The sequence below is a fragment of the Oncorhynchus nerka genome, linkage group LG22 (genome assembly GCF_034236695.1).
Source record: "Oncorhynchus nerka isolate Pitt River linkage group LG22, Oner_Uvic_2.0, whole genome shotgun sequence".
Classification (NCBI taxonomy): domain Eukaryota; kingdom Metazoa; phylum Chordata; class Actinopteri; order Salmoniformes; family Salmonidae; genus Oncorhynchus; species Oncorhynchus nerka.
Window position 1 is genome coordinate 72,277,434 of NC_088417.1, and position 27,803 is coordinate 72,305,236.

Here is a 27,803-nt window from a genome sequence, read left to right on the forward strand (position 1 = left end):
GGAAGAAGTTTGGAACCACCAAGACTCTTGCTAGAGCTGGCTGCCCAGCCAAACTGCGCAATCGGAGGAGAAGGGCCTTGGTCAGGGAGGTGACCAATAACCCAATGGTCACTCTGACAGAGCACCAGAGTTCCTCTGTGGAGAGGGGAGAACCTTCCAGACGGACAACCATCTCTGCAGCACTCCACCATTATGGTAGAGTGGCCAGACGGAAGCCACTCCTCAGTAAAAGCCACATGACAGCCCGCTTGGAGTTTGCCAAAAGGCACCTAAAGATGAGAAACAAGATTCTCTGGTCTAATGAAACCAAGATTTAGCCTGAATGCCAAGCATCACGTCGGGAGGGAACCTGGCACAATCTCTACGGTGAAGCATGGTGGTGGCAGCATCATGCTTTGTGGACGTTTTTCAGGGACTGGGAGACTAGTCAGGATTGAGGGAAAGATGAACGGAGCAAAGTACATTTGCAAACATTTCTAAAAACCTGTTTTTGTTTTGTCATTATAGGGTATTGTGTGTAGATTGATGAAGAAAAAAAACAATTGAATCCACTGTGTATGCTTTCAGAGTGACGTCAAACGTTTTCAAAAAGTGCAAGTACACAACTGATGTGTTACGCCTTTTTTACTAACTGAATGTATTTTATAAATGCAAAGTAAAAAAATTAAGTGTGTGGTGGAGCCTTATTGAAAGAAAAACAGTCTGAGAATATTGTAGCCAGACTTGTTGAGCTATGCTCCATGTTAATCAGTGGTTTAAAGTACTACTTAAGTCGTTTTTTTTGTGGTATCTGTACTGTACTTCACTGTTTTACATTTTTGCCAACTTTTACTTCACTGCATTCCTAAAGAAAATAGTACATTATTTACTCCGTTCATTTTCCCTGACACCCAAAAGTACTCATTACATTTTGACAGGAAAATTGTCCAATTCACACACTTATCAAGAGAACATCCCTGGTCATCCCTACTGCCTCTGATCTGGCGGACTCACTAAACACATGCTTCATTTGTTGGAGTGTGCCCCTGGCTATCCATCAATAAAACAATACAATTGTTCCGTCTGGTTTGTGTAATATAAGGAATTTGAAATGGTTTATACTTTTACTCTTGATACTTTAGTACATTTTTAGCAATTCCATTTACCTTTGATACTTAAGTATATTTAAAACCAAATACTTTTAGACTAACTCAAGAAGCATTTTACTGGGTGACTTTCACTTGAGTAATTTTCTATTAAGGTATCTTAACTTTTACTCAAGTATGACAATGTAGTACTTTTTCCACCACTGATGTTAATTCGCCTAATGACTGTACTCTGGGGCATATGCTTATAAATTAATTAATGGGTTTTTGACACAGTATAGGAACGACTCAGGCATTGTGACTGTTTCAATCCATTGACCATAACCATTCATGGCTGAAATGGAACTGCAGGGCTGGTAAACGGCTGGGTAATAGATGCAAATTCATGCTTATGGTACAGGATGAGTCACTAGATCTGCAGTTAGTTGGTAATGAACAGAACATTTATCTTTCAAGAAATTGCTTTTCAACGATTATTCTGATTTCAAAGACCATTGTGAATCATATGACCGTTACCTCTTCCACTTTCCAACTCAGACGGTCAATACACCCTTCCTGTTACTCATGGTAGTTTGCTGGAGGGGGAGGGGTATCTATGGTTTTCTAACTGTAATGTCAATAGGCAGTTGATTCTTTGCTGATAAAAACTCAAGACCTAAAACAGATTGTGTGTGTAAATTTAGTTTTATGGCACCACCTTCAAATGTCACAAGACTCCAGAAATGTTCAGCAAAGTGAGGAAGGTGGTTATGGAAAAGCAGAAATCAAAGATTAACCAACAATGACAAAATAAATGAATGAAGAAGACATACATAGTTAAATATAACTTCAAACTTGGTCCCTATACTTGGCATGAGCACCACAGAAGCTTTTATCCATGATTACTACTGTGAATATTGTTTTGATTATGTGCTTAAATGTACATTTTGACAAAATACCTTCATCCAACACAAGTGATTTCAAATATACATCATGTCACATGGGAGGACAGTTCACAATATAATTTGTCAACAAATAGTTGTGTATTCTGGTATTCCTAGGAAGGCAATGTATAGAGACAATCAATAAAAGGCATACAGAAAGCAATAGATTCATAGCTGTGATGGAGACAACCCATAAATATATAAAATACTTGAAGTACTGGTATCCCTCTTCTCCTGCTCTTTTCAGGGAGTGTAGTTTGATGCATGTGCATATGATCCTATAATGTTATATACAATGCATGGTAATAGTCCCTTAAAATACACACTATCCTCCTAACAATAATATGTACTTCTACAGGTAGACAAAGGATGATGTAAGGAGAGTTTAACCAAGAATTCTGATATGTCAATTTTATAAGGAGTGAACGTGTTCCTATTCCTGAGTTTGTTCAACTTCTTCAGAAAGCAGACGGAATCTCTTTTAAGGAGACCATATTATATATACATATTATAAGTGTAACTACATACATATTATAAGTGTAACTACATATATATATATATATATATACATATACTACCGGTCCAAAGTTTTAGAACACCTACTCATTGAAGGGGTTTTCTTAATTTGTACAACTTTCTACATTGTAGAATAGTAGTGAAGACATCAAAACTATGAAATAACACATATGGAATCATGTAGTAACCAAAAAAAGTGTTAAACAAATCAAAATATATTTTATATTTACCTTGACGACAGCTTTGAACACTCTTGGCTTTCTCTCAACCAGCTTTATGAGGTAGTCACCTAGAATGCATTTGAATTAACAGGTGTGCCTTCTTAAAAGTTAATTTGTGGAATTTCTTTCCTTCCTAATGCGTTTGAGCCAATCAGTTCTGTTGTGACAAGGTAAGACTGGGTATACAGAAGATAGCCCTATTTGGTAAAGGACCAAGTCCATATTTTGGCAAGAACAGCTTAAATAAGCAAAGAGAAATGACAGTCCATAATTAATTTAAGACATGAATATCAGTCAATACGGAAAATTTCAAGAGCTTTTCAAGTTTCTTCAAGTGGAGTTGCAAAAACCATCAAGCGCTATGATGAAACTGGCTCTCATGAGGACCGCCACAGGAATGCAAGACCCGGAGTTACCTCTGCTGCAGAGAATTAGTTAATTAGTTACCAGCTTCAGAAATTGCAGCCCCAATAAATGCTTCAGAGTTCAAGCAACAGACACATCTCAACCTCAACTGTTCAGAGGAGAAGGCATGAATCAGGCCTTCATGGTAAAATTGCTGCAAAGAAACCACTAATGGCCACCAATAGAAATAAGAGACTTGCTTGGGCCAAGAAACACGAGTAATGGACATTAGTCCAGTGGAAATCTGTCCTTTGGTCTGATGAGTCCAAATTTGAGATTTTTGATTCTAACCGCCGTGTCTTTGTGAGACGCAGAGTAGGTGAACAGATGTGTGGTTCCCACCGTGAAGCATGGAGGTGGTGGTGTGATGGTGCTTTGCTGGTGACATTGTCAGTGATTACTTTAGAATTCAAGGCACACTTAACCAGCATGGCTACCTCAGCCTTCTGCAGCGATACACCATTCCATCTGTTTTGCTCTTACTGGGACTATCATTCGTTTTTCAACAGGACATTGACCCAACACACCTCAAGGCTGTGTAAGGGCTATTTGACCAAGGAGAGTGATGGAATGCTGCATCAGATGATCTGGCCTCCACAATCAACCGACCTCAACCCAATTGAGATCGTTTGGGATGAGTTGGACAGGAGAGTGAAGGAAAAGTATCCAACAAGTGCTCAGCATATATGGGAACTCCTTCAAGACTGTTGGACAAGCATTCCAGGTGAAGCTGGTTGAGAGAATGCCAAGAGTGTGCAAAGCTATCATCAAGGCAAAGGGTGGCTACTTTGAAGAATCTCAAATCTATTTTGATTTGTTTAACACTTGGTTACTACACGATTCCATATGTGTTATTTCATAGTGTATGTCTTCACTATTGTTCTACAATGTAGAAGATAGTAGAAAATAGTAAAAAATAAAAGAAAAACCCTTGAATGAGTAGGTGTACAAACTTTTGACTGGCACTGTAGGACACCATATCACAGGACCAGCTATACCAAAAATAAACAGAGAGAAAACCCAAAAAATATTACATCATTAAGAACTTTTTTTATAGAAGAGGTTGAAATAAAATTACACTGGACAAATTCTGACCTTTTAAAAGGAGTAAAAGTAGTTCAAAGAAACGATGCTGGACAATAAAAACGTATTACAGTGGGGTTTACAATATATATATTCTCCTTTGACATGCCACATGATTACTGGTCCAGGGCAAATTAACTGTCCAACAGATCCATCAGAGAGGGAAAAAAACTCCATAAAACCGTGAATGAAACTCACCATAGAGTAAATTTAACTCCCACTTACCGACAATATCATGAAAGAAACCAGTTACAGAAATGCATACAGGTTACAGTATACTACTAGCATGGGGAAGATATGTTATTTGTGAGACAGCAGCACTGCAGTTTCCTTTCTGGTGAATGAGTTGAGTCTCTATTCAATCACTACCAAAGAAAATCATGCTACATTGATTTTACCTGGTATGCTCATTGAAAATAAGAATTTGGGGTATGTCAATTGTCAAGTAGTGCATTGACAGGATTTCTTCAACCAAATACCTACAGTTAAAGAGAAATGTCCAAATGTTTCAACGTTATATTTATAATCTCCACCCCAACATCAACATGCAGTATGTGGAAATGGTACGTTTCTATGTTTTGTAGTAAAAAAGATAAGTGTTTCCAATGTCATCATCAACCAATTAGTAGACAATTAGTAAGCAATGCCGACTCATAATTGGTTAAAATCACACAATAAACACCAATGATGTCATTGGAAACTATTTTGTTTTACTACAGAACATAGAAACGCACAATTTTCACATGTTGATGTTGGGGTGGTGCTTGTGAAGAAGAATACTAAGTTGAAAAATATAGAAATGACCTTTTAAGATTGAGACTACCTGGCTGTCACATCATTTTGTGAAAATATTAAGTTTAGGAGGAGGGTGGGGGGTTAGAGTGCACTGGCAAAGACTTAAAGCAAAATGTTGAACTGATTCACTGTACTTAATGTGTGTCTCATGTTTAAGACAGATTTAAAAAGGACTGCTAAAAATATAGCAGAATCTTGGCTTTATATTACCATCTTAGAGCTAGCAACATTGAGTGACAATAGTGTTCTAGAAAGTCTATGACTGAGACAACTTCATAGCCACAGCTCCATAAACCAGTTTATCTTTTCGTGTGATAAAAATCACACTGGGGGACAACCTTTTCAGCTAGCAGAAAGTAATTTCATCTCATCTACCTCCAGGCTCTCAGACCCCCACTGTGCCCCTACCAATGAGCTGGGCAGTGTCATCGTCTGATGGGTGGGAGTCTACCACTCCCTCCTCAGTATCAGAGTCTGACACCTCCTGAGGGGAGTAGTAGCCCTTATACTCCAGGATGGGCGAGTCGCAGTGAGGGGGAGAGGCTAGGCACTGCGCGGTGGTTACTGTGGTGACAGTGGCAGAATAGGCCCCTGGACTGCCAGAGGGGAAGCCTGGGTTGGAGGGGCGGAGGAGAGGGGTGCGCTCAGTGTCAACTTCGCCCTCCCCCCTCTCTTCGTCTCCACCACGTGCCCTCTCATCCTCAGACTCGGACTCAGAGTACTCCGGATTGGGCTGGGTTACACGTTGTTTGCACACAGGGCAAGTTTTCTTAGTCCCTGTAAGCCAGGGGTCCACACACTTGCTGTGGTACGCTGAAGAGATGACAGAAATAAAACAGTTACTGCAACCATGACCTTGGAACTGTGAGAAAAACAATTGCGAGTTATACAGGGACAAACATTATAATTTATAATTACCGTGTGAGCAAGGCAAAACTCGCAGTTTGTCTCCCTCTTCATACTCATCCAGACAAATAGCACAAACATCATATTCATCACCTAGAAAAAGAATAAGATTCACATGTATGTGTAAATGCATTGTAATGCTAACTGTAATGTAACGACAACAGGAGCAGAATGATAACAGGAGCAGACAATCAGATTTGTATTTTTGTTATTCGGGTTTCTCAACATTCTAGCGAAGAAATAGAGTACTGCTGTTCCAGAATGTGTTTGACCAGTTTTACTGGTGACTGATTCTCATTTTAATGTGTGGTGGGACACTCCCCCTAGTTACCTTTAGTGAACTTGTGAATGGGGATCCTCTTTAGTTGTTCCCTGGTCAGCCTATTTTTCCTCATCTTTTTCCTGTACTGCACACAGCGCACAATCTAAACCAAGACAAGACAGGGAATGAAGAGACAGAGGCTGTGTCCAGATACCCATACTTAAGTTCTAAACAGTAGGCAATTTGGGGATGCTAAAATATAAAGTTTTATAGTATGTGAAATTTCAAAAAATGAGTATGCTTTAAAAGCCAGGGTGTCATTACACATTTTGGCTTTTCAACATCCTGGCTTTTCATCTAGTAGAATTCACTGCACCCTATTGACAAAAGCATCCATTTCCAAGAGCCACGTGTGTTTGACAACATTATCAGTTAGTCACGCACTGTACCAGAATGAACAAATGGTGGGAATAAATGCAATTGCACACTAGATGAAGCACTCCCAGTATTGATGAGCCTAGTATGTTGATATGTGTTGCTCACTGAATTTGATTTAACTAAACAATACATTCTAAATAGTTTGTAGTACGATTAGTACACAGCATGCTGTTTTAGTAAGTAGTAGGCAAGACAGATTTCAGACATAGCCAGTGACCACACCAAGACCTAAGGATGGGCTTTTACACAGGGCTTTTAATATCTATTCCACATTCATTACAAAATGAGGCTGTTCCCCAAGGGCACTTACCAGGAAGACAACCATCACAAGGACGATCATGCCCACCACTCCGGTGAAGGGGATGAGATAATACGAGAGTGGAAAGGCAAACTCCGGCTTGAGGATCACATAGGCCCTGCATACCAAATACAGCACCGTCAGCTTTGTATGGGGGTATTTTTCAGAAAAGCGACTATGACTAAGAGGGACAACACTGCCAGACAATACCATCACCAACATGCTGATGACGTCCACATAGGACCAGACACACAGCGGGGCTGACATCATGATGAGTGCAAAGATGTTATGAAGAATATGACAACATTTCAGTGCAACTCTAATCAATAAAGGTCCCATCTTCATTACGGTGCAAGACCATTACCAAAGAGCCAATACACACCCATGTTGAATGGTTACATTAGCAACCATCAGCAGATAGTTAAGTCGTACCCCCATCTAACATTGTGAATAACGCTAGAAAGAACCTCTGTGATGTCACTCATGAACAGGTTGTCATGGAAGTTGCGCTTGACAAAAATAATTGAACATCAATGGAAATCACCCTTGTTCAGGAATGATGAAGGTCCTGAGAATTTGGGAGGCGTAGTAGCTGGTGAATACTGAGGGGATCTCAATCTCCTCTGCAATGGTTTCTACACACACAAAACAAACAAAAAGGGGAGCACTGTCACTCAGCATTACCAAAGTATTTACTTCCTGGGAGGATCATACTGGTTAAAGACTACTTGAGGTTTTGAGAAGTGAGAACACAAATCAGTCAACCTGGTTAAGGGGAAGTAAACTAACGGAACTGATTCTGTCAGAAATGGAAAAAGGCAGCTTAGGGAAGTTGAAGACGATTTCAGGATCCTCACCATTGCTGTAGTTCATGTTGAGTAGAGTCTCCGAGTACATGTTGTGAACGATGGCTGCACTGAATCCCGCTTGCTGTGCATGCAGCACCTGCATTAAATACAAAATCATAATTCACACTATAATAATTGTAAACACGACACGCAGTGTGGTTATACACTGAATATGTTGCAATAAATAAATAGGTTGAATTCAAATGGAAAAACACCATATGTCCCAAGCAACCGAACAGCATAGCGACACACACTAACCTTGATATCAAAATTGCAGTCATAGCGTCGGATGAGGACTATGTACTTAGTAGTGGTAGTGTTGGAATCACTAGAAGTGGGCCGTGGTGGTGGAGGTTTTATCGGAGTGCAGCCGTTGAGTGGACGGGACTCTACTAACACACCCTTAAAGACAAAGAGAAAGAAAATGAGGTCATTTTGGCCAATTTATCCATTGGATGAAAGGGAATGTTATCCCCTCCCCTCCTCTCACCATAAGTCCCTCTTTGGGTAGTGATGATCCAAACAAGGCAGACAGGTCCTCAAATAACATGTTAGTCATATTGCTGTAATGCTACCAGACAGAGAGACACAAGTTTTAAAATCAATGCCAGCACACAGGGACTGTAAACTGCATTTTTTTATGACAAATGCAATGGCAAACATCACTTGTAAATCCACAACAAACTTGATCATACAGTTCTACAATTATGAGGACTCACAGCATAGATGTATGCGTGCGCAGGTAAGGGAGCCAGTGTGCAGCACAGCACCAGAGTGAGAAGGCCCAGTTGGGCATCCATGCACCACAGACCCAGCATCCTGCCTCACTGTCTGTTTGGAGAATGGGATGAGTACGGCAAGGTAGCAGGGAAGCTCAGCCTGAGGAGTGAAAATAATCCCTTGATTATAGTATTCCCTTACAAAAAAAATACTGTCGTTTTGAAACTGCAGTAAATGTGCAGTAACTGCAGTCAACTGTGGTATTTTGAACGCAGCAATTGTAGTATTTGCAGCAATTATACTGCACTCTAACTGCAGTAATAAACTGGATGGTTCGAGCCCTGAATGCTGATTGGCCAACAGCCGTGGTATATCAGACAGTATACCATGGGTATGACAAAACATACATTTTTACTGCTCTAATCACGTTAGTAACCAGTTTATAATAGCAATAAGGCACCTCGGGGGCTTGTGATATATGGCATATATAACAAGACTAAGGGCTGTGTCCAGGCACTCCGCGTTACGTCGTGCCTAAGAACAGCTCTTAGCCGTGGTATATTAGCCATATACCACACCCCCTCAGGCCTTATTGCTTAATTACACTGCTCTCTGACTGCAATCTTTTTTCGTAAGGGATTAATATCATTATAATAAATGATTCCAATACCAGTCCAAATAAACGGGGGAAAAATCACAGTATAACGTTAATAGTTTCTATGATCAACGTTTAGATATGTTGGTGCCTGTATACAAAACACAAATACAGTACAGTAGCTAGCTAACGTTACTCGTCAGTGATAACTACAGTAGCTAACTAGTTTATACGTAGCTAGCTAGCAACCTAGCCAGCTAACGTTAAATTAACACACAGCTAAAAGACGTTAAACATTTTGGAATCAAAGCTTGGGGACAAAAATAACACATTCGGTCCGGTGGACAAAACGATTATTTTCCTTAATAACTCTGTTAGCTAGCTAGTTTACTTCGCTATTGGCTGAACAATCTGACGTTAGCTAGGTAACATTAGGTGTGCTGCTAACAACAACAAAGACGAATTTCATTTACCACGGCACGGATAACTAACGTTAGCTAATGTTCTAAGATTGTAACTAGCGATCTGAAAGTTACAGTATTTTATGTCAGGCTGCTCCTCAATACTGATAATCAGAACAGTCTCAATTATGGAAATGTAAACATATCTATCTAGCTAGCTATCTGGGGAAAATGGTGTGATCATTTTACCAGTCAGTGTCTTGTTTGGTCCAATTCTTCACTGCGATAAAGTTATTACCGTTCTCCTAGCAGCAGGATATTATGGCGGTACCACGATCGCGGATTTTATGTTTTCAAAATAAGAGTCCCCAGCAAAGACATACTACATGTTGGGAATATTGCACTCAATTGCAGTACAACTGTTTTTCACAGAATTTAAAATGTTATTTATACCATGTATTTTAAAGTTTACACAGATACAAACAGATCACCAACCATTTCGAATCCCACCGTACCTTCTCCGCTATGCAATCTGGTTTCAGAGCTGGTCATGGGTGCACCTCAGCCATGCTCAAGGTCCTAAAAGATATCATAACCGCCATCGATAAAAGACCATACTGTGCAGCCGTCTTCATCGACCTGGCCAAGTCTTTCGACTCTATCAATCACCACATTCTTATCTGCAGACTCAACAGCCTTGGTTTCTCAAATGACTGCCTAGCCTGGTTCACCAACTACTTCTCAGATAGAGTTCAGTGTGTCAAATCGGAGGGCCTGTTGTCCGAACCTCTGGCAGTCTCTATGGGGGTGCCACAGGGTTCAATTCTCGGGCCGACTCTCTTCTCTGTATACATCAATGATGTCGCTCTTGCTGCTGGTGATTATCTGATCCACCTCTACGCAGACGACACCATTCTGCATACTTCTGGCCCTTCTTTGGACACCGTGTTAACTAACCTCCAGACGAGCTTCAATGCCATACAACTCTCCTTCCGTGGCCTCCAACTGCTCTTCCTAATCTTACTTCATTTGCACACACTGTATATAGATTTTTCTATTGTGTTATTGACTGTACGTTTGTTTATCCCATGTGTAACTCTGTTGTTTGTGTCACACTGCTTTGCTTTATCTTGGCCAGGTCGCAGTTCTAAATGAGAACTTGTTCTCAACTGGCCTACCTGGTTAAATAAAGGGGAAATAAATCAAAAATAAAATTAACTAAATGCTAGACCCTGCGAAACAAATAAACATGACCAGAAACTCATAAACAGTTACACATAACTGACCAGCAGGGAGAACAAACAAAGATTCGGAGGTCTACTTTGTCTGCACAGGCGTGATGGGGACAGAGTGTCCACTCGTGGCAAAGGGAGTGCAGTCTGTGGCATGGGGCTGTCCCGCTTGTGCACAGGGGATGAGGGCAGGGACAGGGGGAAAAGGATGGGGCCACAGGGGACCTATCAGTGACACAGGGGGTTAAGGTCCCTCGGGTGTCCGTGGGCGAAGAGGCCCCTCTGTATGGGGATAACCTGTCCCGGTGCAGTGCCACCTTTCTCCCCCTGGGAGGCAGCTGGACCTGGTACACCACCTCCCCCATCCTCTCAAGGATGCTGCAGGACCCCACCCAATGCCTGTCGAACTTGGGGCAACAGCCTTTCTTCCTCAGGGGGCTGTAGACCCAGACCACGTCTCAGCCTCAAAGTGCCTCCCCAGGTGTACACAACGTAGTTTATTTTCTGCCTCACATCTGAATTCCCCAGATTCTCCCTAACGAAGGTGTGGGCTGTCTCAAGACAGTCCTGGAGTCTCCTGGCTTATTCTGGCACCAGTGGAACAGAAGGGCTATCAGGGGGTCGGCCCAAATGCCATCTCTGCAGGAGTGTGGATCTCTCTCCCCAGCATGAGTAAGGCAGGCATGTAGGAGGTGGAGTCTTGGACAGCGGTGCAGCATGCCATGAGGACCATGGGCAGGTGCTTGTCCCAGTCACGCTGGTATCTGGCAGAGATGATGGCCAGCGTTTTGTTGAAATGCTCCATGAGGCCATCACATGTTGGTAAACAGAGTGGTGCGGGTCTTGTGCACACCCAGCCGTTCACATATGGTTGCAAACACAAAGGACTCAAAGTTTCTGCCTTGGTCGCTGTGAATGGACTCTGCAGCGCCAAACCTGCTGTACATACCCCCTGTGATGGCGTTGATGGTGGTCTTTGCTTTCTGGTCAGGCAGAGCATTGACCCCAGTGCACATCTGAGCAAGAGGACAAGTACATTAGAGTGTCTAGTTTGAGAAACAGACACCTCACAAGTCCTCAACTGGCAGCTTCATTAAATAGTAACCGCAAAACACAAGTCTCAACATCAACAGTGAAGCGGCGACTCAGGGATGCTGGCCTTTTAGGCAGAGTTGCAAAGAAAAAATATATATATCTCAGACTGGCCAATAAAAATAAAAGTTGAAGAAAAGAACACAGACACTGGACAGAAGAACTCTGCCTAGAAGGCCAGCATCCCGGAGTCGCCTCTTCACACAGTATATTTTACAATAGTTGTCTTTTGTTTGTTTTTAGTCCCATCCTTCAGCTCCACTTAACCACTCCCATCTATCTCTGAACAACATCCAGTTTTGATTTCTATGTGCCATATATTTTTTAAACTGTTCTGTGATGTTACACAACATTTCTGAACCTTTCTATTCTCATACTTTCTACATATTGTAAATTAAAGATAAACATTTTTGCGAAGAGTAGTATTATATTATTGATCGATTGACTATGACTTTTTAAATCACCCAGCAGTGCTATCTGCAGAGGGGGACATAACTTGCAGGGGTCTGGGGGTCCTCCCACTACGTTGCCTAGAAATTGGCCTAAATATTGATCACCCATATCTCTACAACTCTGCTCTTTTCAATCTACATCTAGCATATTGACTGATATAGCCTAGTAATACAATATAAGGGCCATGTGAGAATCTCTGGTAATTTAACCTATTTCTTAATTAAGTTATTTTGTGCATTTGATATTGCCTATAGGGAGCAACATTTCTGGGACCATGGCTGGCAACGTCACATACGCCTAACTTAACATTGTGGGACTGCGGTTGGGTTTGGGACCAGTCCTTGCAGTAGCAGATGGGAGTCGGACAGAAAGCCAACTTGGACAGAAGCGGGATGAAGAAATCGGTCCACGCAGACCTCTACTGTGCACCATGACACTGAAGCCTGTAACACTTTAGAGCTGTTTATTATTGTGTCAGTGGGAAAAGTAGGGACTTAGCTAGGTAAACTGACAGATCAATAACGTTACATTGACATACTGGCTAATATAACTCACATTGCACTGAAAAAACATCAAAATGTCAATCTTCAATCGTTTGGCAGATGGTTTCATAATTTCATTCAGGTCTAGTTTGATTGAGGCAAAAAATAATAGCTAAGCCAACTTTTGGCCAGCTCTCTCTATAACGGTTCATCAACGGTGAAAGCTTGCCAAGTTTATTTACTTCTGTAATGTGACAAAACAAAAGCTACAAAACATTTTAATACAAACAGCTGCAGTTACATAGTAATAATAACCACCTCATATCGCTATCTGACAGATAACTAGAGGCTAGAGCTGACCTGGCTGTGGTATCTACTCACTAGTGTATTCATTCACCTCAGTCGAGAGGGGATGAAACATTAGCTAAAGTTACAATACTAGCTCAGCACTATGGGCTCCTAACCAACTGTGCTATTTTGTTTGTTTCTTTTGCATTGTTTGTAACTTATTTTGTACATAAAGTTACTGCTACCGTCTCTTATGACCGAAAAGAGCTTCTGGACATCAGAACAGCGATTTCTCACCCCGAACTGGACGAAGATATTTTCTTTAATGAGTCCGACGCAAAGGATATACTGCTTCCCTGAGACCAGGCCCAAATCCCCATCATTCGTGTGAAGAAAGGACGGGGATACAGGGGGAGAAGGTCGGGGTGCCTTGTGAGAATTCGTAGGCGAGCGATTAAACCACTGATACCATCCGTTCTATTGACCAACATGCAATCACTGGAAAACAAACTGAATGATCTACGGTCGAGACTATCCTACCAATGGGACATTAAAACTGTAATATTTTATGTTTCACCAAGTTGTGGCTGAACGACGACATGGATAATATAGAGCTGGCTGGGTTTGTGTTTCTATTTGTCAATAACAGCTGGTGCGCGATGTCTAATATTAAAGAAGTCTCTAGGTATTGCTCGCCTGAGGTAGAGTGCCTCATGATAAGCTGTAGCCCACACTCTCTACCAAGAGAGTTTTCCTCTATATTATTCGTAGCCATCTATTTACCACCACAAACCGATGCTGGCACTAAGACCGCACTCAAAAAGCTGTATAAAGCCGTAAGCAAACAAGAAAAATGCTCATCCAGAAGCGGTGCTCCTAGTGGCCAGGGACTTTAATGCAGGTAAACTAAAATCAATTTACCTAATTTATACCAGCATGTCACATCCACTCCATCCAGCCAGCTCCATGCCCCAGGTAGATGGGGGGAGAGGGGAAGGGTGGAAGGGGCCGTCCTACCGACCCTGCTATGCCCCTCCAGAGGGACAGAGTCAATCATCCAGTCATCCAGCCCAAGCTGTAGTAGGTCTAAGCCAGCCCTCCACACTTGCCTGGCTACCCAGACATTTGCGAAAACATTCAGGGCCATCTGATTGGTCCAGAAACCGTTGGGCCAGAGGCTGAACACACATTAGTAAAGCGGCAGTTTGAACATTTGTCATAGGCTTTGATACTCTGATTGGTAAGAGGCGATCTAATCACTGATGACTTTGTTTTGTACAACAGTCCTTGTACCTCTTGTCACCAGAAACGACTTCAATGATGTCAGTCTCAGACTAAAGTATGTAACGAATGACAGACCTCCAGGCTTCTAGGCCCTATACTCTCGGCCCTGCCTGCCTGCCCAGTTGTGTAGCTAGCTAGTGCTGTTCGTTGTTGAATCTCAGATCACTTGTCATGATGTGCGCTCGTACTGCTCTCATCTCACGTGCCTGCTGCAGAGCTCTCTCAACACACACACCCCTCTGGTCCTCCCCCTCCCTACCAATGATTGTATATTAAGCTCCCTCCCTACCACATTTACTTACGCAGCAACAGCCTGCCTCACTGCCTGATAGTCAGCAGCAGGTCACAGTGAAATTAATACATGTAAAAAAAAGAAAATGCCATGGTGGCCGTGGAGCAATTTAGAAGTAGCCCAAAACCCATAACCAATACATTTTCACCCACAACATAGTTCTCAAAGTAGCCCAATTTGCAGTAAAACCATGGGCATGGCAACACTGGTTGTGATTGAATGGCAAAGACCCATCCAAGAAAAACTCACATCAAACCACACCCCCAAGACAACCTTCGTTTGCCTTCAGTCATGGTCGCTAGCGTTTCTTAATGAGCATTGACGAAAAGAGGCCAAATCAGGAGCCCTTTAAGCTTATGGATGAAATTAACTCCACAACTGGGTTATTAGCTACCAGTTCCCAAAGCAGAAAACGGCCAGCAAGGTTTGGGGACGTGCATCACAAGAGATTGCTGAGGGGAGACCATTTCACTAATCCGCTTCAGTCATTACCACAAGCCCGTTCTCCCCAATTAAGGTGCATGTTACATCTACAATGGGGAAAGCAGCCCCCATTAGGAGCAACTTAGATTTACAGGCATTACGGAACTAGATATTGGACAGACAATTTATGGCACTCAACAGTCACCCAGTACCCATTACTGCATTTCTGTAGATAACGCAGAACTAACTGTTTTTCTGCAGCAGCTTAAACTAAAGCAAGGTTTCCTAAACTTGGTCCCCGGGACTCTATAACCTTTTTGTTTTTGCCCTAGCTCTACACAGCTGATTCAAATAATCAACTAATCATCAAGCTTTGATAATTGGAATTAGCTGTGTAGTGTTAGGACAAAACAACTAAACATGCACTGCTTGTGGTACAGATGACCGAGTTTGGGAAACTCTGAACTAAAAGGTACAAGAGGGTCGGTCACCTCCAGGCAAAAGAGCTGATCAAGGGACTACAGAAAAAGGCAGGTCGAACAGGCCCCCATTAACATCAACTGGGCTGTAGTGGAGCGGGTCGAGAGTTTCAAGTACCTTGGTTCCCACATCACCAACAAACTATCATGGTCCAAACATACCAAGACAGTCGTGAAGAGGGCACGACAACAACCTTTCCCCCTCAGACTGAAAGAATTGGCATGGGTCCCCAGATCCTCAAAAAGTTCTACAGCTGCACCATCGAGAGCATCCTGACCGGTTGCATCACTGCCTGGTATGGCAACTGCTCAGCATCTAACCATAAGGCACTACAGAGGGTAGTGCGTATGGCCCAGTACATAACTGGGGCCAAGCTTCCTGCCATTCAGGACCTACATACGTACATACATATGTAGGTATGTCAGAGGAAACCCCCAAAAATTGTCAAAGACTCCAGTCACCCAAGTCGTATAGACTATTCTCTCTGCTACCTCACAGCAAGCAGTACCGGAGTGCCAAGTCTAGGACCAAAATACTTCTTAACATCTTCTACCCCCAGGCGATAAGACTGCTGAACAATTAATAAAATGGCCACCCAGACTATTTACATTGACCCTCCCCCCATTTGTTTTTACACTGCTGTTACTCGCTGTTTATTATTTACAGTCACTTTACCCTTACCTACATGTATAAATTACCTTGACTAACCTGTACCCCCACACATTGACTCGATACTGGTACCCCATGTATATAGCCTCGTTATTGTTATTGTATTGTGTTCATTTTTTGATTTTTTTTTACTTCAATTTCTTTGGTAAATATTTTCTTAACTTTTTGTTGAACTGCTTTGTTGGTTAAGGGCTTGTAAGTAAGCATTTCACTGTAAGGCATTCGGCGCATGTGACAAAGTTTGATTTGATTTGGTAATTATATAAATTAGGTAAGAGAATATCATATTACCATTGGTGTAATAAAATGAGAGTTAAGGTGAGCCCCTTAATAATCCCGCCTCCTCAATCCAAGTGTTTGACATTCAGGAGGGGACCAGTAACTTTATCAGCAACAGTCATTTTTCATTGGAAAAGGGAAAGCTAGTCAGTTGCACATCTGAATGCATTCAACCAAAATGTGTCTTCCGTATTCAACTGAATCAGAGAGGTGCAGGGGGCTGCCTTAACCGGCATCATTGGCACCCAGGGAGCAGATTTTTTCCACTTTGCCAGCTCGGAGATTCAAACCAGCGACATTTCGGTTACTGACCCAACGCTCTTAACTGATAGGCATCATACTTTGATCTGCTGTCATCCAAATATGTCTCACGAGTGGTGCAGCGGTCTAAGGCACTGCATCGCAGTGCTAGACGCGTCACTACAGAGCCTGGTTTGATCCCAGGCTGTATCACAGCCAGCTGTTATCTGAAGTCCCATAGGGCTGTGCACAATTGGCGCAGCGCCGTCTGGGTTAGGGGAGGGTTTGGCCGGGGTAGGCTGTCATTGTAAAAAATGATTGGTTCTTAACTGACTCGCCTAGTTAAATAAAGGTTAAATAAAAAAATATCATTACATTTCATGAAAAACATGATTTTGACTGTTCATTACCTTTAAATTTGGCAGACGCAATCGGGGCCTGGGTAGGGTAGGGACAGAATGTTGCGGGCATGGGTAGGGATTCAAATTAATGCCCATGCAGGGCTCTAAGGAAGGTCCAGGGAGTAAGCTGGACACTCAGGCCCAGTTTTACTGTGTGTGTGTTGCAAATCTATTTTTCTGCATTTGGTGCATGTGTACTGTGTCTTCCTTCCCATCTTGGGTCCACACACATCGCAGCGCTTCTTCTTGTTGCTACCTGCTGCATTCAATAATGATGAAAACACTTAGTTCAGGAATTTTACTAACATCTCACTCACTCACTCACTCACTCACTCACTCACTCACTCACTCACTCACTCACTCACTCACTCACTCACTCACTCACTCACTCACTCACTCACATAGTTACAGCAAGCCAAGGTAAGAGAGTCAGGCACACACACATGCAACAACATCACTCACACTTACTTCCGGTATTGGAGTTGTTGGTTCTGTGGGTTGGGCGGATGGGGCACCAGCATCCTCCTTCTGAATCCTCCTCACAATGGCTGCAGAAGCTGTGGTCCTTGGGATATGTTGCCTCCTCTGGATTTGAGGTCTTCCCAATGCCTTTCCCAGCTCTTAGAGAAAGAGCCATCTCCTCTGGAACATCCCTCTGTTCCAATCTGGGTTCAACGCCATCCAGATGACAAACGCGTTGTACGCCGAGATCTCCAAGATGTTGAAGAATATCACAAGTGGCCAGCTTAGGGTTCTTCTTTTGCAGCTGTAGCCAGTCACCAGCTTGTATAAATTGTACACCCCTCCTTCTGTTGCATTGTAATCCATTATGATTTCTGGTTTTTGTTGTTCCTGGCCACAGATTCTCCCATCCCTCCTCACGAGTACCACATTTTTGCCTTTATTGGCCAAAGACTTTTAGAACTAAACCAAGATACACCACAGCCTGTCGTTTCAAATGGGAACAAATGAGCCATAGTGGGCAGAACAAGCAAGGAGGTGGATTGAGCCAAGCACGAGCTAGCGAGATCCTATTGGCAGGTTATTGCACAAATTAGCATGATTCTGTTGGGGAACACCTACTCTGAAGTGCGCGTGTGCAATAACTGAATTTGCCTTTGCTCTCCTTCTAAACAACACAATGTTTTAAAACTTTGGCAAAGGGTAAAGTCTACTTAGTCCACTCTGTTCGTAACATAGTGTAGTTTTGGAGACAGAAAACTATATTGACATCAAATGTTTCACCGATGATTCAATTATCAGAATGTCAGGCAAAATCTATCTCGTTCCTTATTCACTCACTGCTGGCCACTGGGCTTCCTCTCAGTGGAAACGCAAACCGGATGCTTCACATTTATACATCCAGTGAAATATCGGTTTCATTGTTCTATCTGTGGTGGAGCTCTAGGGCTTCTAGGCTTGCTCAGTACTTGTGCTCTAGGAACGTCTGTGAGTTTATTTTCAGCTTGGTTTAACCATGTATTTTTGTAGCCAATTGCTCTGAATCTTTCTAAGAGTTAATCCTTCTGTCGAATGCGCTTTCACTGGAGCAGATGTGGTTGACCCTATGTAGTTGACTTATAGGGTGACTTTAGGGCGGGTGTGACAACGTTGAGCATGGAGGAAGTTGTATTTGTTTGTGCTCTTTCTGAATAGAGCAGATGAGAGGGAGGTACCTGATTTGGTGAGGCGTATGTCCAGGAAGTCCAGACCTCCTTCATCATGTCCCATAGCGCAGGAGTCCTGCAATTGAATTTACAAATTGGTGAAAGGACATCAGGGAGTTAAGGTCAGAACAAAAATGTACTCAAAAAAACAATGGTACTCAAAAAACGTCTTCTTTAGAATGTGAACTTTTTCAACATACTTGATGTGCAGGTTGGCTAGGTTCGGTGCCATCCGCTACACTGCAGGAATTAGCATTTGAAGTGATATTTGGTGAGCATCAACCCCGTGACTTCAACTGGGTTTCTTCATTCTTTTATTATTTTCCCACCAAACCTTAACCCCATCTTCCCACAAGGCGGCAGTATGTTTCTACTGAATGATTTCTATGTTTGGGAGGGATGAAGGGACTTAAATTATACCACCTCTGGACGGGTGGATTGAGCCTCACTTCTAGGGAAAAAAAACTCAGATAATCTGATAGTTCTGAATTTCTGAAGGTCTACAGAGATTTTCAAATTATTAATAGATGCTGTAGGAACAAAAGACAAACCATGATTAAGGAGGGAGACTTCTGATGGTTCAAGATGCTTTAGAGAAAGGTTGACTATTTGGCTTGTTGTTTGTGTCTGGTATTGTACCTGCACGTATTTCCCCCCACCTGTTTCCTCTCCTGGTTATACTCTGTTGTTTCGTCTCCTCCCCTATCCATTGGTTTGTTGTGTATTGTGCTGTTCTCTAAAAAGGAATCTCACGATTTGTGGCATTTTGTCTGTATTTCGATCTCTGTTTGTTGTACGAGCAGTGGTTACTAAAGTTTGAGTGAAATGGTTACATCGAATTGTCACGTCCATCTCATCTCACCCGGCTGAGTTGACAGAGGCCCCCATTTTGACTTCTGTATTGTGCGCTGGGGGCGGGTGTCACGTTCTGACCTTTATTTCCTTTGTTTTGTCTTTATTTAGTATGGTCAGGGCGCGAGTTGAGGTCGGCAGTCTATGTTTGTTTTTCTATGTTTGGTTTCTGTTTCAGCCTAGTATGGTTCTCAATCAGAGGCAGGTGTCGTTAGTTGTCTCTGATTGAGAATCATACTTAGGTAGCCTGGGTTTCACTGTTGGTTGGTGGGTGTTTGTTTCCGTGTGAGTGTTTGTCGCCACACGGTACTGTTTCGGTTTTCGTTTCATCACATCATTTATTGTTTTGTATTTCAGTGTTCAGTTTGTTTTTTAATAAATCGTCATGAACACTTACCACGCTGCATCTTGGTCCGATCCTTACTCCTCTTCAGATGAAGAGGAGATCTGCCGTTACAGTGGGCTCCGCTGCCTTGGATAGCAAAGAGTAAACATAACTCTCTGAGTATAGTCATTGTAGTAAATTACCACATATTCAGCACTAAACTAGGTAGAATATTTGAATTAAAATAATTGTACCGATGTCATTGAATAGCCAATAGCTAATATTTTGGTTAATTGCTGAAAAATATCCCAAATGTATGTTAATTGTTCAGCACTAAGATTCTAACAACAACAGTGTGTTAGATATACTTATTTAGGCTCATGTTGTTTAGGTTCTAAAATGAACAGAGTAAAAACTCACAGACAACTGTGAAAAGCTCAAACAAAGTGTATTTACCCAATGGGTCAGACAAAGACATGTTACCACCAGCACAAGTCTACTCCTTCCCTCTAAACATTACATCTTTATTGCTAGGCAGGAAGTTAAGGGACGTGGGTAATAAACTGTTCCTTCTCCCTTAATGTGACCTGACCTCCACCATATACATTCCTCCTACAGATAACCATTAACTTCTGGTGTAACAACCAGACTTTGGCCCTTCTCCTTTCCATAGGATGGATACCTGATGTCTAACAATATTTCAAGTTTAGAAGTCAGAACCCATCATCAGGAAAGGACAAGGACAGGGGGACAAAAATGGCAGAGTAATTAAAAAAGTACATTTGTTTTGAGTCAACATGACTCTCTCGGCCTGCCTAATGTTAATGGTTACACTTGTGTCCACCTAGCCTACAATTTCATGGTTTCTGAGACAGTGATCTGAGAGGTTGCCAAGTCTACTGTGATAATTAGTGTCATATCAGGGCATTATGTTCTAGTCTCATAGTCTATTAATTTAAGCTATAGGCCTATGGGTTTATTATGTTTAGTTCTGTGTGAGTCGCATGTTAAATGCAAGAGTGATGGATTTATGTAGGCCTAAAATACTATTTGGTCTGGATAGTGAAATCACTTTAGATGGTTTGTTGTGTGCAATCGATTACAGTATGGTTTAGGGTGGGCTATGTTTTTATGATAATTGAATGATAATTTGAGTGCCTACATTTTGGCACACCTACATTTTAGCTGGCCCTGCCATCAACGGACAACTGCCTACGCCACTGATCTAAACATGCCCAGAATGAAGGTAGAATGCTTTAAATGTTTTGTAGATCTTTATTAAGGGCTTGCAAACTATTACAGACTACAAAGGGAACCACAGCCACGAGCTGCCCAGTGACACAAGCCTACCAGACGAGCTAAATAACTTATATGCTCACTTTGAGGCAAACCAACACTGAAGCATGCATGAGGGCATCAGCTGTTCCGGACGACTGTGTGATCATGCTCTCCATAGCCGATGTGAGTAAGACCTTTAAACAGGTCAACATTCACAAGGCCACAGAGCCAGACGGATTACCAGGACGTGTTCTCCGAGCATGCACCGACCAACTGGCAAGTGTCTCACTGACATTTTCAACCAGTCCCTGACCGAGTCTGTAATACCAACATGTTTCAAGCAGACCACCATAGTCTCTGTGCCCAAGAACACCAAGGCAACCTGCCTAAATGACTACCGACCCATAGCACTCATGTCTGTCGCCGTGAAGTGCTTTGAAAGGCTGGTCATGGCTCACATCAACCCCATTATCCTAGAAACCCCAGACCCACTCCAATTTGCATACCACCCCAACCTATCCACAGATGATGCAATCTCTATTGCACTCCACGCTGCCCTTTCCCACCTGGACAAAAGGAACACCTATGTGAGAATGCTATTAATTGACTACAGCTCAGCATTCAACACTATAGTGCCCTCAAAGCTCATCACTAAGCTACGGACCCTGGCACTAAACACCTCCCTGCGCAACTGGATCCTGGACTTCCTGACGGGCTGCCCCCAGGTGGTAAGGGTAGGTAACAACACATCTGCCACGTTGATCCTCAACCCAGGGGCCCCTCAGGGTTGCGTGCTCAGTCCCCTCCTGTACTCCCTGTTCACCCATGACTGCATGGCCAAACACAACTTCAACACCATCATTCATTTTTCAGATGGCATAACAGTAGTAGGCCTGATCACTGGCAACGATGAGACAGCCTATAGGGAGGAGGTCAGAGACCTGGAAGTGTGGTGCCAGGATAATAACCTCTCCCTCAACTTGACCAAGACAAAGGAGATGATTGTGAACTACAGAAATAGGAGGACTGAGCACGCCCCCATTCGCATTGACGGGGCTGTAGTGGAGCAGGTTGAGAGCTTAAAGTTCCTTGGTGTCCACATCACCAACAAAGTATCATGGTCCAAACACACAAGGACAGTCGTGAAGAGAGCACTACAATGCCTATTCCCCCTCAGGAGACTGAAAAGCTTTGGCATGGGTCCCCAGATCCTCAAAAGTTCTACAGCTGCACCATTGAGAGCATCCTGACTGGTTGTATCACCGTCTGGTATGGCAACTGCTCTGCCTCCGACCGCAAGTCACCACAGAGGGTAATGCGTACGGCCCAATACATCACTGGGGCCAAGCTTCCTGCCATCCAGGACCTCTATACCAGGCGGTGTCAGAGGAAGGCCAAATAATTGCCAAAGACTCCAGCCACCCAAGTCATAGACTGTTCTCTCTGCTACCGCACGGCAAATGGTACCAGAACGCCAAGTCTAGGTCCAAAAGACTTCTTAACAGCTTCTACCCCCAAGCCATAAGACTCATGAACAGCTAATCAAATAACTTTACCTGCATAATCACTTTACCTCTACCTACATGTACATATTACCTCAATTACCTTGACTAACCTGTGTCCCCGCACATTGACTCTGTACCGGTACTCCCTGTAAATAGCTTGCCTACTGTTATTTTATTGATGCTCCTTAATTATTATTAATATTATTTTTGTATTTTTTTTACCTTCAGTTTATTTACACATTTTTTCTAAAACTGCATTGTTGGTTAAAGGCTTGTAAGTAAGCATTTCACTGTAAGGTCTACCTACACCTGTTGTATTCGGCGCATGTGACAAATACAATTTGATTTGATTCAAGGGTCAGCCCATGCATGAGTTGACTTGAGGTAGAATATGAGGTCATTGCTGGCAAGTATTTTGATAAAATGTCATGTTGTAGCCTATGCCTAGGCCTCGCTAAAGGTAAAGGCTAAACTATCTTGCAAGTTCACGCACATCAGAACCACTGGGAGAATTTAGACAGGTGAATAATGTTGCAAGTGTAAGGGTGGGGAATTAGCTCGCTGGTTTAGGGTCATGAACCCTAAATGCTATCTAACTGGCTAATGGACAGCCCCTCTGCATTAGGTACTTGAACCACCCCCCAGCGCTGGACACATGTAATAGGCTGTAGCAGCCTCCAGACCAGCTGTAGGCTACCATCAACTACATAGGGATTCAATCCTAAATGGGCCGTGAAAACCTGTAAGTAAGAGACCTAGGGCTTCAACCTTTAAACACCTGGCACTGGCAACTGGAAGGTGTTGGTGGAGTGGAAGAAGGGATTCGAGGCACCAGGAGTTTAAAGTCCTACTCCAGTCTCTTTTTCACCTAATTTATGACCTGATTTAGTTAATAAAAGGCACATCTCAATAGGTGGTCCAGTTGCCTCATGACATTATGGCACAAGTGGGGGGAGGTTTGCTCCTCAAGCATGAGGGGAGGCCGATGACATCAGCGGGCACCATCAGACCAACTCCTTGAATGCCCTACTCCTTGAAGTTTGCAGTCTAAAAAAACACAAATTTGTGCAAAACATATGTTTTTACTCTTTAGTGTGTGTACACTGATGTATTTATACTTGGGATATCGCTTAACAGGAAATGTTCAATAATCTCTGGAGGACGTCTTTAAGTTTATTGTTTTTATTTATTTATTTATTGCACCAAAGAGCAAAATGCAAAAATCCTGCAGGAACATTGTACAAGAGACACTGAGAAAAAAAAATTGCAGTAACAAAAGCCCAGAAAGGCTACCTCACCAAAGAGTGAGCATAAACCTGGTCCTGTATATAGCCATGTTATTGTTATGTAATTTTCTTGTCTTACTTATTATTATATATTTTTTTTAACTTTTACCCTATTTAGTAAATATTTTCTTAACTCTATGCCTGCATTGTTGGTTAAGGGATTGTATGTAAGCATTTCACGGTAAGATGTACACGTTGTATTCGGCACATGTTACAAATACAATTGCATTTGTGGGCTAGATGCAGCCAAACTTGCCCCCCCTGTGCAAGGGATTTATAGACTTTCACTAGGAGCTGTATCATGAAATTAATAGTCAAGAAATGGATGTTGCAATACAAGATTGCCCTCTTTTAAGTTTGATAAATTCTTCCAAACAAGAGTGGTGAATAACATAATACCACCATAATGTAACATAACAGTTTGTTTTACCTCCACTCCTCACAGGAGAACACTAATACACACATTTATTGCATTGTTTTCCCAGTGTATTTATCATCCCACCCACCACCCCCTTCATCTAAGCTGCTTTTCTACTATATGATTCTTGCAATGAAATATGTTTTTTCTTTACTGCCAATTTGATTATATTAACCCCTGCAGTTGAAGGTGTTACAAATGGAAAAGTGTAACAAATAAATATACAGGAAGTTAGATACACAGTTAAGTCATGGAAGGCAGTCCACAGAATCCCAATATCAGGTGGAGGGACATAAGAAGAAAATAGCATAAACTGTGATGGTGGTGATGTCTTTATTCACATATGTCCCATGTGTTAATGATCAGAACTGATCTAGGAACTACTCAGTTGTCATAAGAAATGAGAAACACAGCACCTGAAAATAAAATAATGGATTAGTAAATCCACATATTCCAAAGGAAAGTGTGTCCCATTATGTAGTACATTTACTTGATGTGGAACTGTTGAAATATAAACTTACAAGAATCCCTTTCCACAGCCAAGTGGTCCAAAGAACATCTCTGTTGGCAGGCAAACTTTTCGACAGACTCCACTCAGGGTGGGGCAAGAGAAGGGAAATGAGGCAGCCTCATTCTGCACAACTATAGTTAGAACCAAAAGGAGTACAAAATGGAACCAATAAAACAATAAACTTAAGAAAAACATATTGCATATACTGTATTACATGCAACTTAGATGTAACTATTGAATGCCAATGCATTCATATCACCATTTAATTTAGAAGTGCTATTGTCATTAGGCATGTAAACACAAATTGAATCCAGACTTACTATTAAGTGATAGGAAAACCAGGAGCACCAGGAAGAGCACACGTTGACAAGACATTCTAGCTGCTGAAGAGGATTATGTTACTACTCCGTCACAGAACTGAACTACACAGAACTGAACTTTAGTCGTGGCCTGTTTTGTATGTTGGTCTTGAGGGAGGAGTGACTTTAATAAGGAACGCTATGGTCACTGTGAGAAAAGCTCAGGATGGAATTATGTGGATGTCTGAATAGACATACTGTTCCTAATCACATTTAGTAAAACTGCTTCCCTGCAAAGAGTAGGCTACTCATGATGCAGTAGCATCACAGGACAGGAGCTTGAGAGCAAAAATTGTTTTCACCTGATCTAAAAAATGCTTTAGTCCATATGTTAACAATTTCCAGGGAATGTTTTTCTCTCTGTGAGAGGCAGCAATGTTAGCCTGAAATCACACGTATCTCCAATGTATGTTGTTTATATCAAATATACTTATTCTATATTTGCAGAACATATATAGTCTCATAATTCTTTGACCTCTGCTGTCTGCCCTTTTAGGCCATATTTTTCAATGGCAGTGAGAGACATTCAAACTTCTACATACTGTAGGTGAGTTTTTTGCATCGCTGAAATTTGCATAATGCATAACATTATCACATTACAGTAAACCTCCATAAATGTTTGCTGCCTTCTGATGGATCACACAGTTAAGGTTTGTAAAGACATGCCTGTATGGAAGGTAGGACTATTAGGGCCGCATTGTACTAGTTCTGCTTCTTGAGCTGTTCTTATGGTTTGAGGTTTTCTCTTGGGTTTGAGTCGTCCGGGTTTGGCCGGGGTAGGCCGTCATTGTAAATAAGAATTTGTTCTTAACTGACTTGTCTAGTTAAATAAAGGTTCACTTAGCAACCAGCATGTCGAGGCATCTAGCTTTTGTTTTTATCAACTCAGTTTTCTTTTTACATGGGCTGATAAATAGATCCTGTGTTCCTTTACACAGTAAGTGGAAACAGAGCCAAATGTATTATTGAATAAAACAAATTCCCCTACTAAATATGCATCCAGAATGGCCCATTTAAATATGTTATTACATTTGCAGTGCTGTACAAGCTGACTCTTTACAAGAATACTTCAGATTAGAGGTAGAATAGCTCAACTAAGTTCACTCCATTACTCATTTCAATCCATGGTTTTTGGCGGTGTTATTTTAGCTCTGATTCTATTGTTTTTAACAGCTTAACTAACGGTGTGAGGGAGAAACAGAAAACAAAGAATAGAACTAATAAGCAATAACCAATTCATGTTTAATGATCAATTTAACACTACAAGTATTTAACTCTGTATCTGCTGAAAATGTTTTTTTTATCTGGGTCCTGATAGGAGTTAGTTTGACACCATATATAATGGGGTTGATAAATGGAGGGATGACAATAATAGCAACCGACATGAGTTTTCCTAATACCTTTGGACCATCCCTGGATCCAAACAGAGAGTCCATAGCATCAAATATTGTTAAAATAATAAAGTTGACAAGGGCTATTAAATGAGGCAAACAAGTAGACATAAATTTGTGTTGATTTTTTGGGGAATGCCAACAAGCAACAATAATTTTGACATATGAGAAAATAAGAAATGCTACCAGTAAATTAAACCACACAAAGAAAGACCCATTGACAATATGTTTAACAAGGTCCTCTTGGCAAGCAAGTCTTTCTATCAATGCCCAGTTTTGACAAAAGAGTCGGTCTATGTGTGATCCACAAAGAGGATACCTGAGCATTATTGAAATGGACACTCCTGTTGTACCACAGGGAAACAGCCAAATGAAAATGAGCAACTTGCAGACGGTTACTCTTGTCATGACAGTTTGATAATGCAGAGGTCTACATATTGCCATGTACCTGTCAAGAGCCATCACAGTTAAATGAGTAAATTCACATAAGGAATATGTCATGATCACAAATATCTGGAGAACACAGTTACTGAGTGAGATCCTATTTGATCCTGTCAGTGTATACAACAATGCAGGGTAGACACCAGTGGATCCATACAGCCCGTTAACAATTGTCAAATTGCAATTGTCAAAATAAATCCCAGGAGGGTAAAAACAAATATTATTAATCTATTTGTCCAAGATTCATCCAGCCCTGAAAATGTGAACATTACTATCGATGATATGTTGTCCATATCTCCTTCAATTTCAATGTTGATGTTTGATGCTGAAAAAAAAAAGATTAGCATGTTTCAATCATAGCATTGTTTAAAAGAAATGAAACAAATCACCGGTAGATTGCCATAATGACTTTAGTTGACCTGAAATAACGTTATTTCATTAACTTCATTAGCAATACAAAACTAATTAAAATCATACTGCATTTCACAGAATTTCAATACTACATTTATACCTCTATACCTTTTGTACTTGCCTTTCACAGTGGCAAACTGGCTTGATGACAGATGAGTGTGCTTGCATTTCTATTACCTCTTCAAGAGGGAGGGTTCCCCGAGTCACCGCTAATTCATTCTCTTAAAAAAATATACATAATTAATTGC

The 27,803-nt window shown here is 41.8% G+C and overlaps 2 protein-coding genes across 4 annotated transcripts; both read right to left on the bottom strand.

Annotated features, from left to right (window-relative positions):
* Nucleotides 1–1,750: 1,750 nt before the first annotated feature.
* LOC115105639 (E3 ubiquitin-protein ligase RNF167-like) lies at nt 1,751–18,024 on the bottom strand. 3 transcript variants are annotated; one of them, XM_029627881.2, is made up of 10 exons: nt 17,580–18,024; nt 8,500–8,659; nt 8,271–8,351; nt 8,039–8,182; nt 7,790–7,877; nt 7,477–7,567; nt 6,945–7,050; nt 6,266–6,359; nt 5,947–6,027; nt 1,751–5,841 (listed from the first exon to the last, which is right to left on the bottom strand). In XM_029627881.2, exons 2-10 carry the CDS (start codon nt 8,596–8,598, stop codon nt 5,414–5,416), a joined length of 1,212 nt encoding a protein of 403 aa, XP_029483741.2. In that variant the 5' UTR covers nt 8,599–8,659; nt 17,580–18,024; the 3' UTR covers nt 1,751–5,413. The 3 variants fall into 3 exon arrangements, with proteins under 3 accessions (XP_029483741.2, XP_029483740.2, XP_029483742.2); XM_029627880.2 differs by lacking the exon at nt 17,580–18,024 and adding an exon at nt 9,746–9,840; XM_029627882.2 differs by lacking the exon at nt 17,580–18,024 and adding an exon at nt 9,569–9,735.
* LOC115104781 (olfactory receptor 4B1-like) lies at nt 11,541–27,437 on the bottom strand. The gene is given in 4 exon segments (XM_029626123.1): nt 11,541–11,744; nt 18,788–18,854; nt 26,588–27,329; nt 27,332–27,437. Coding segments are annotated over 4 exon segments (1,119 nt in total).
* Nucleotides 27,438–27,803: the final 366 nt, after the last annotated feature.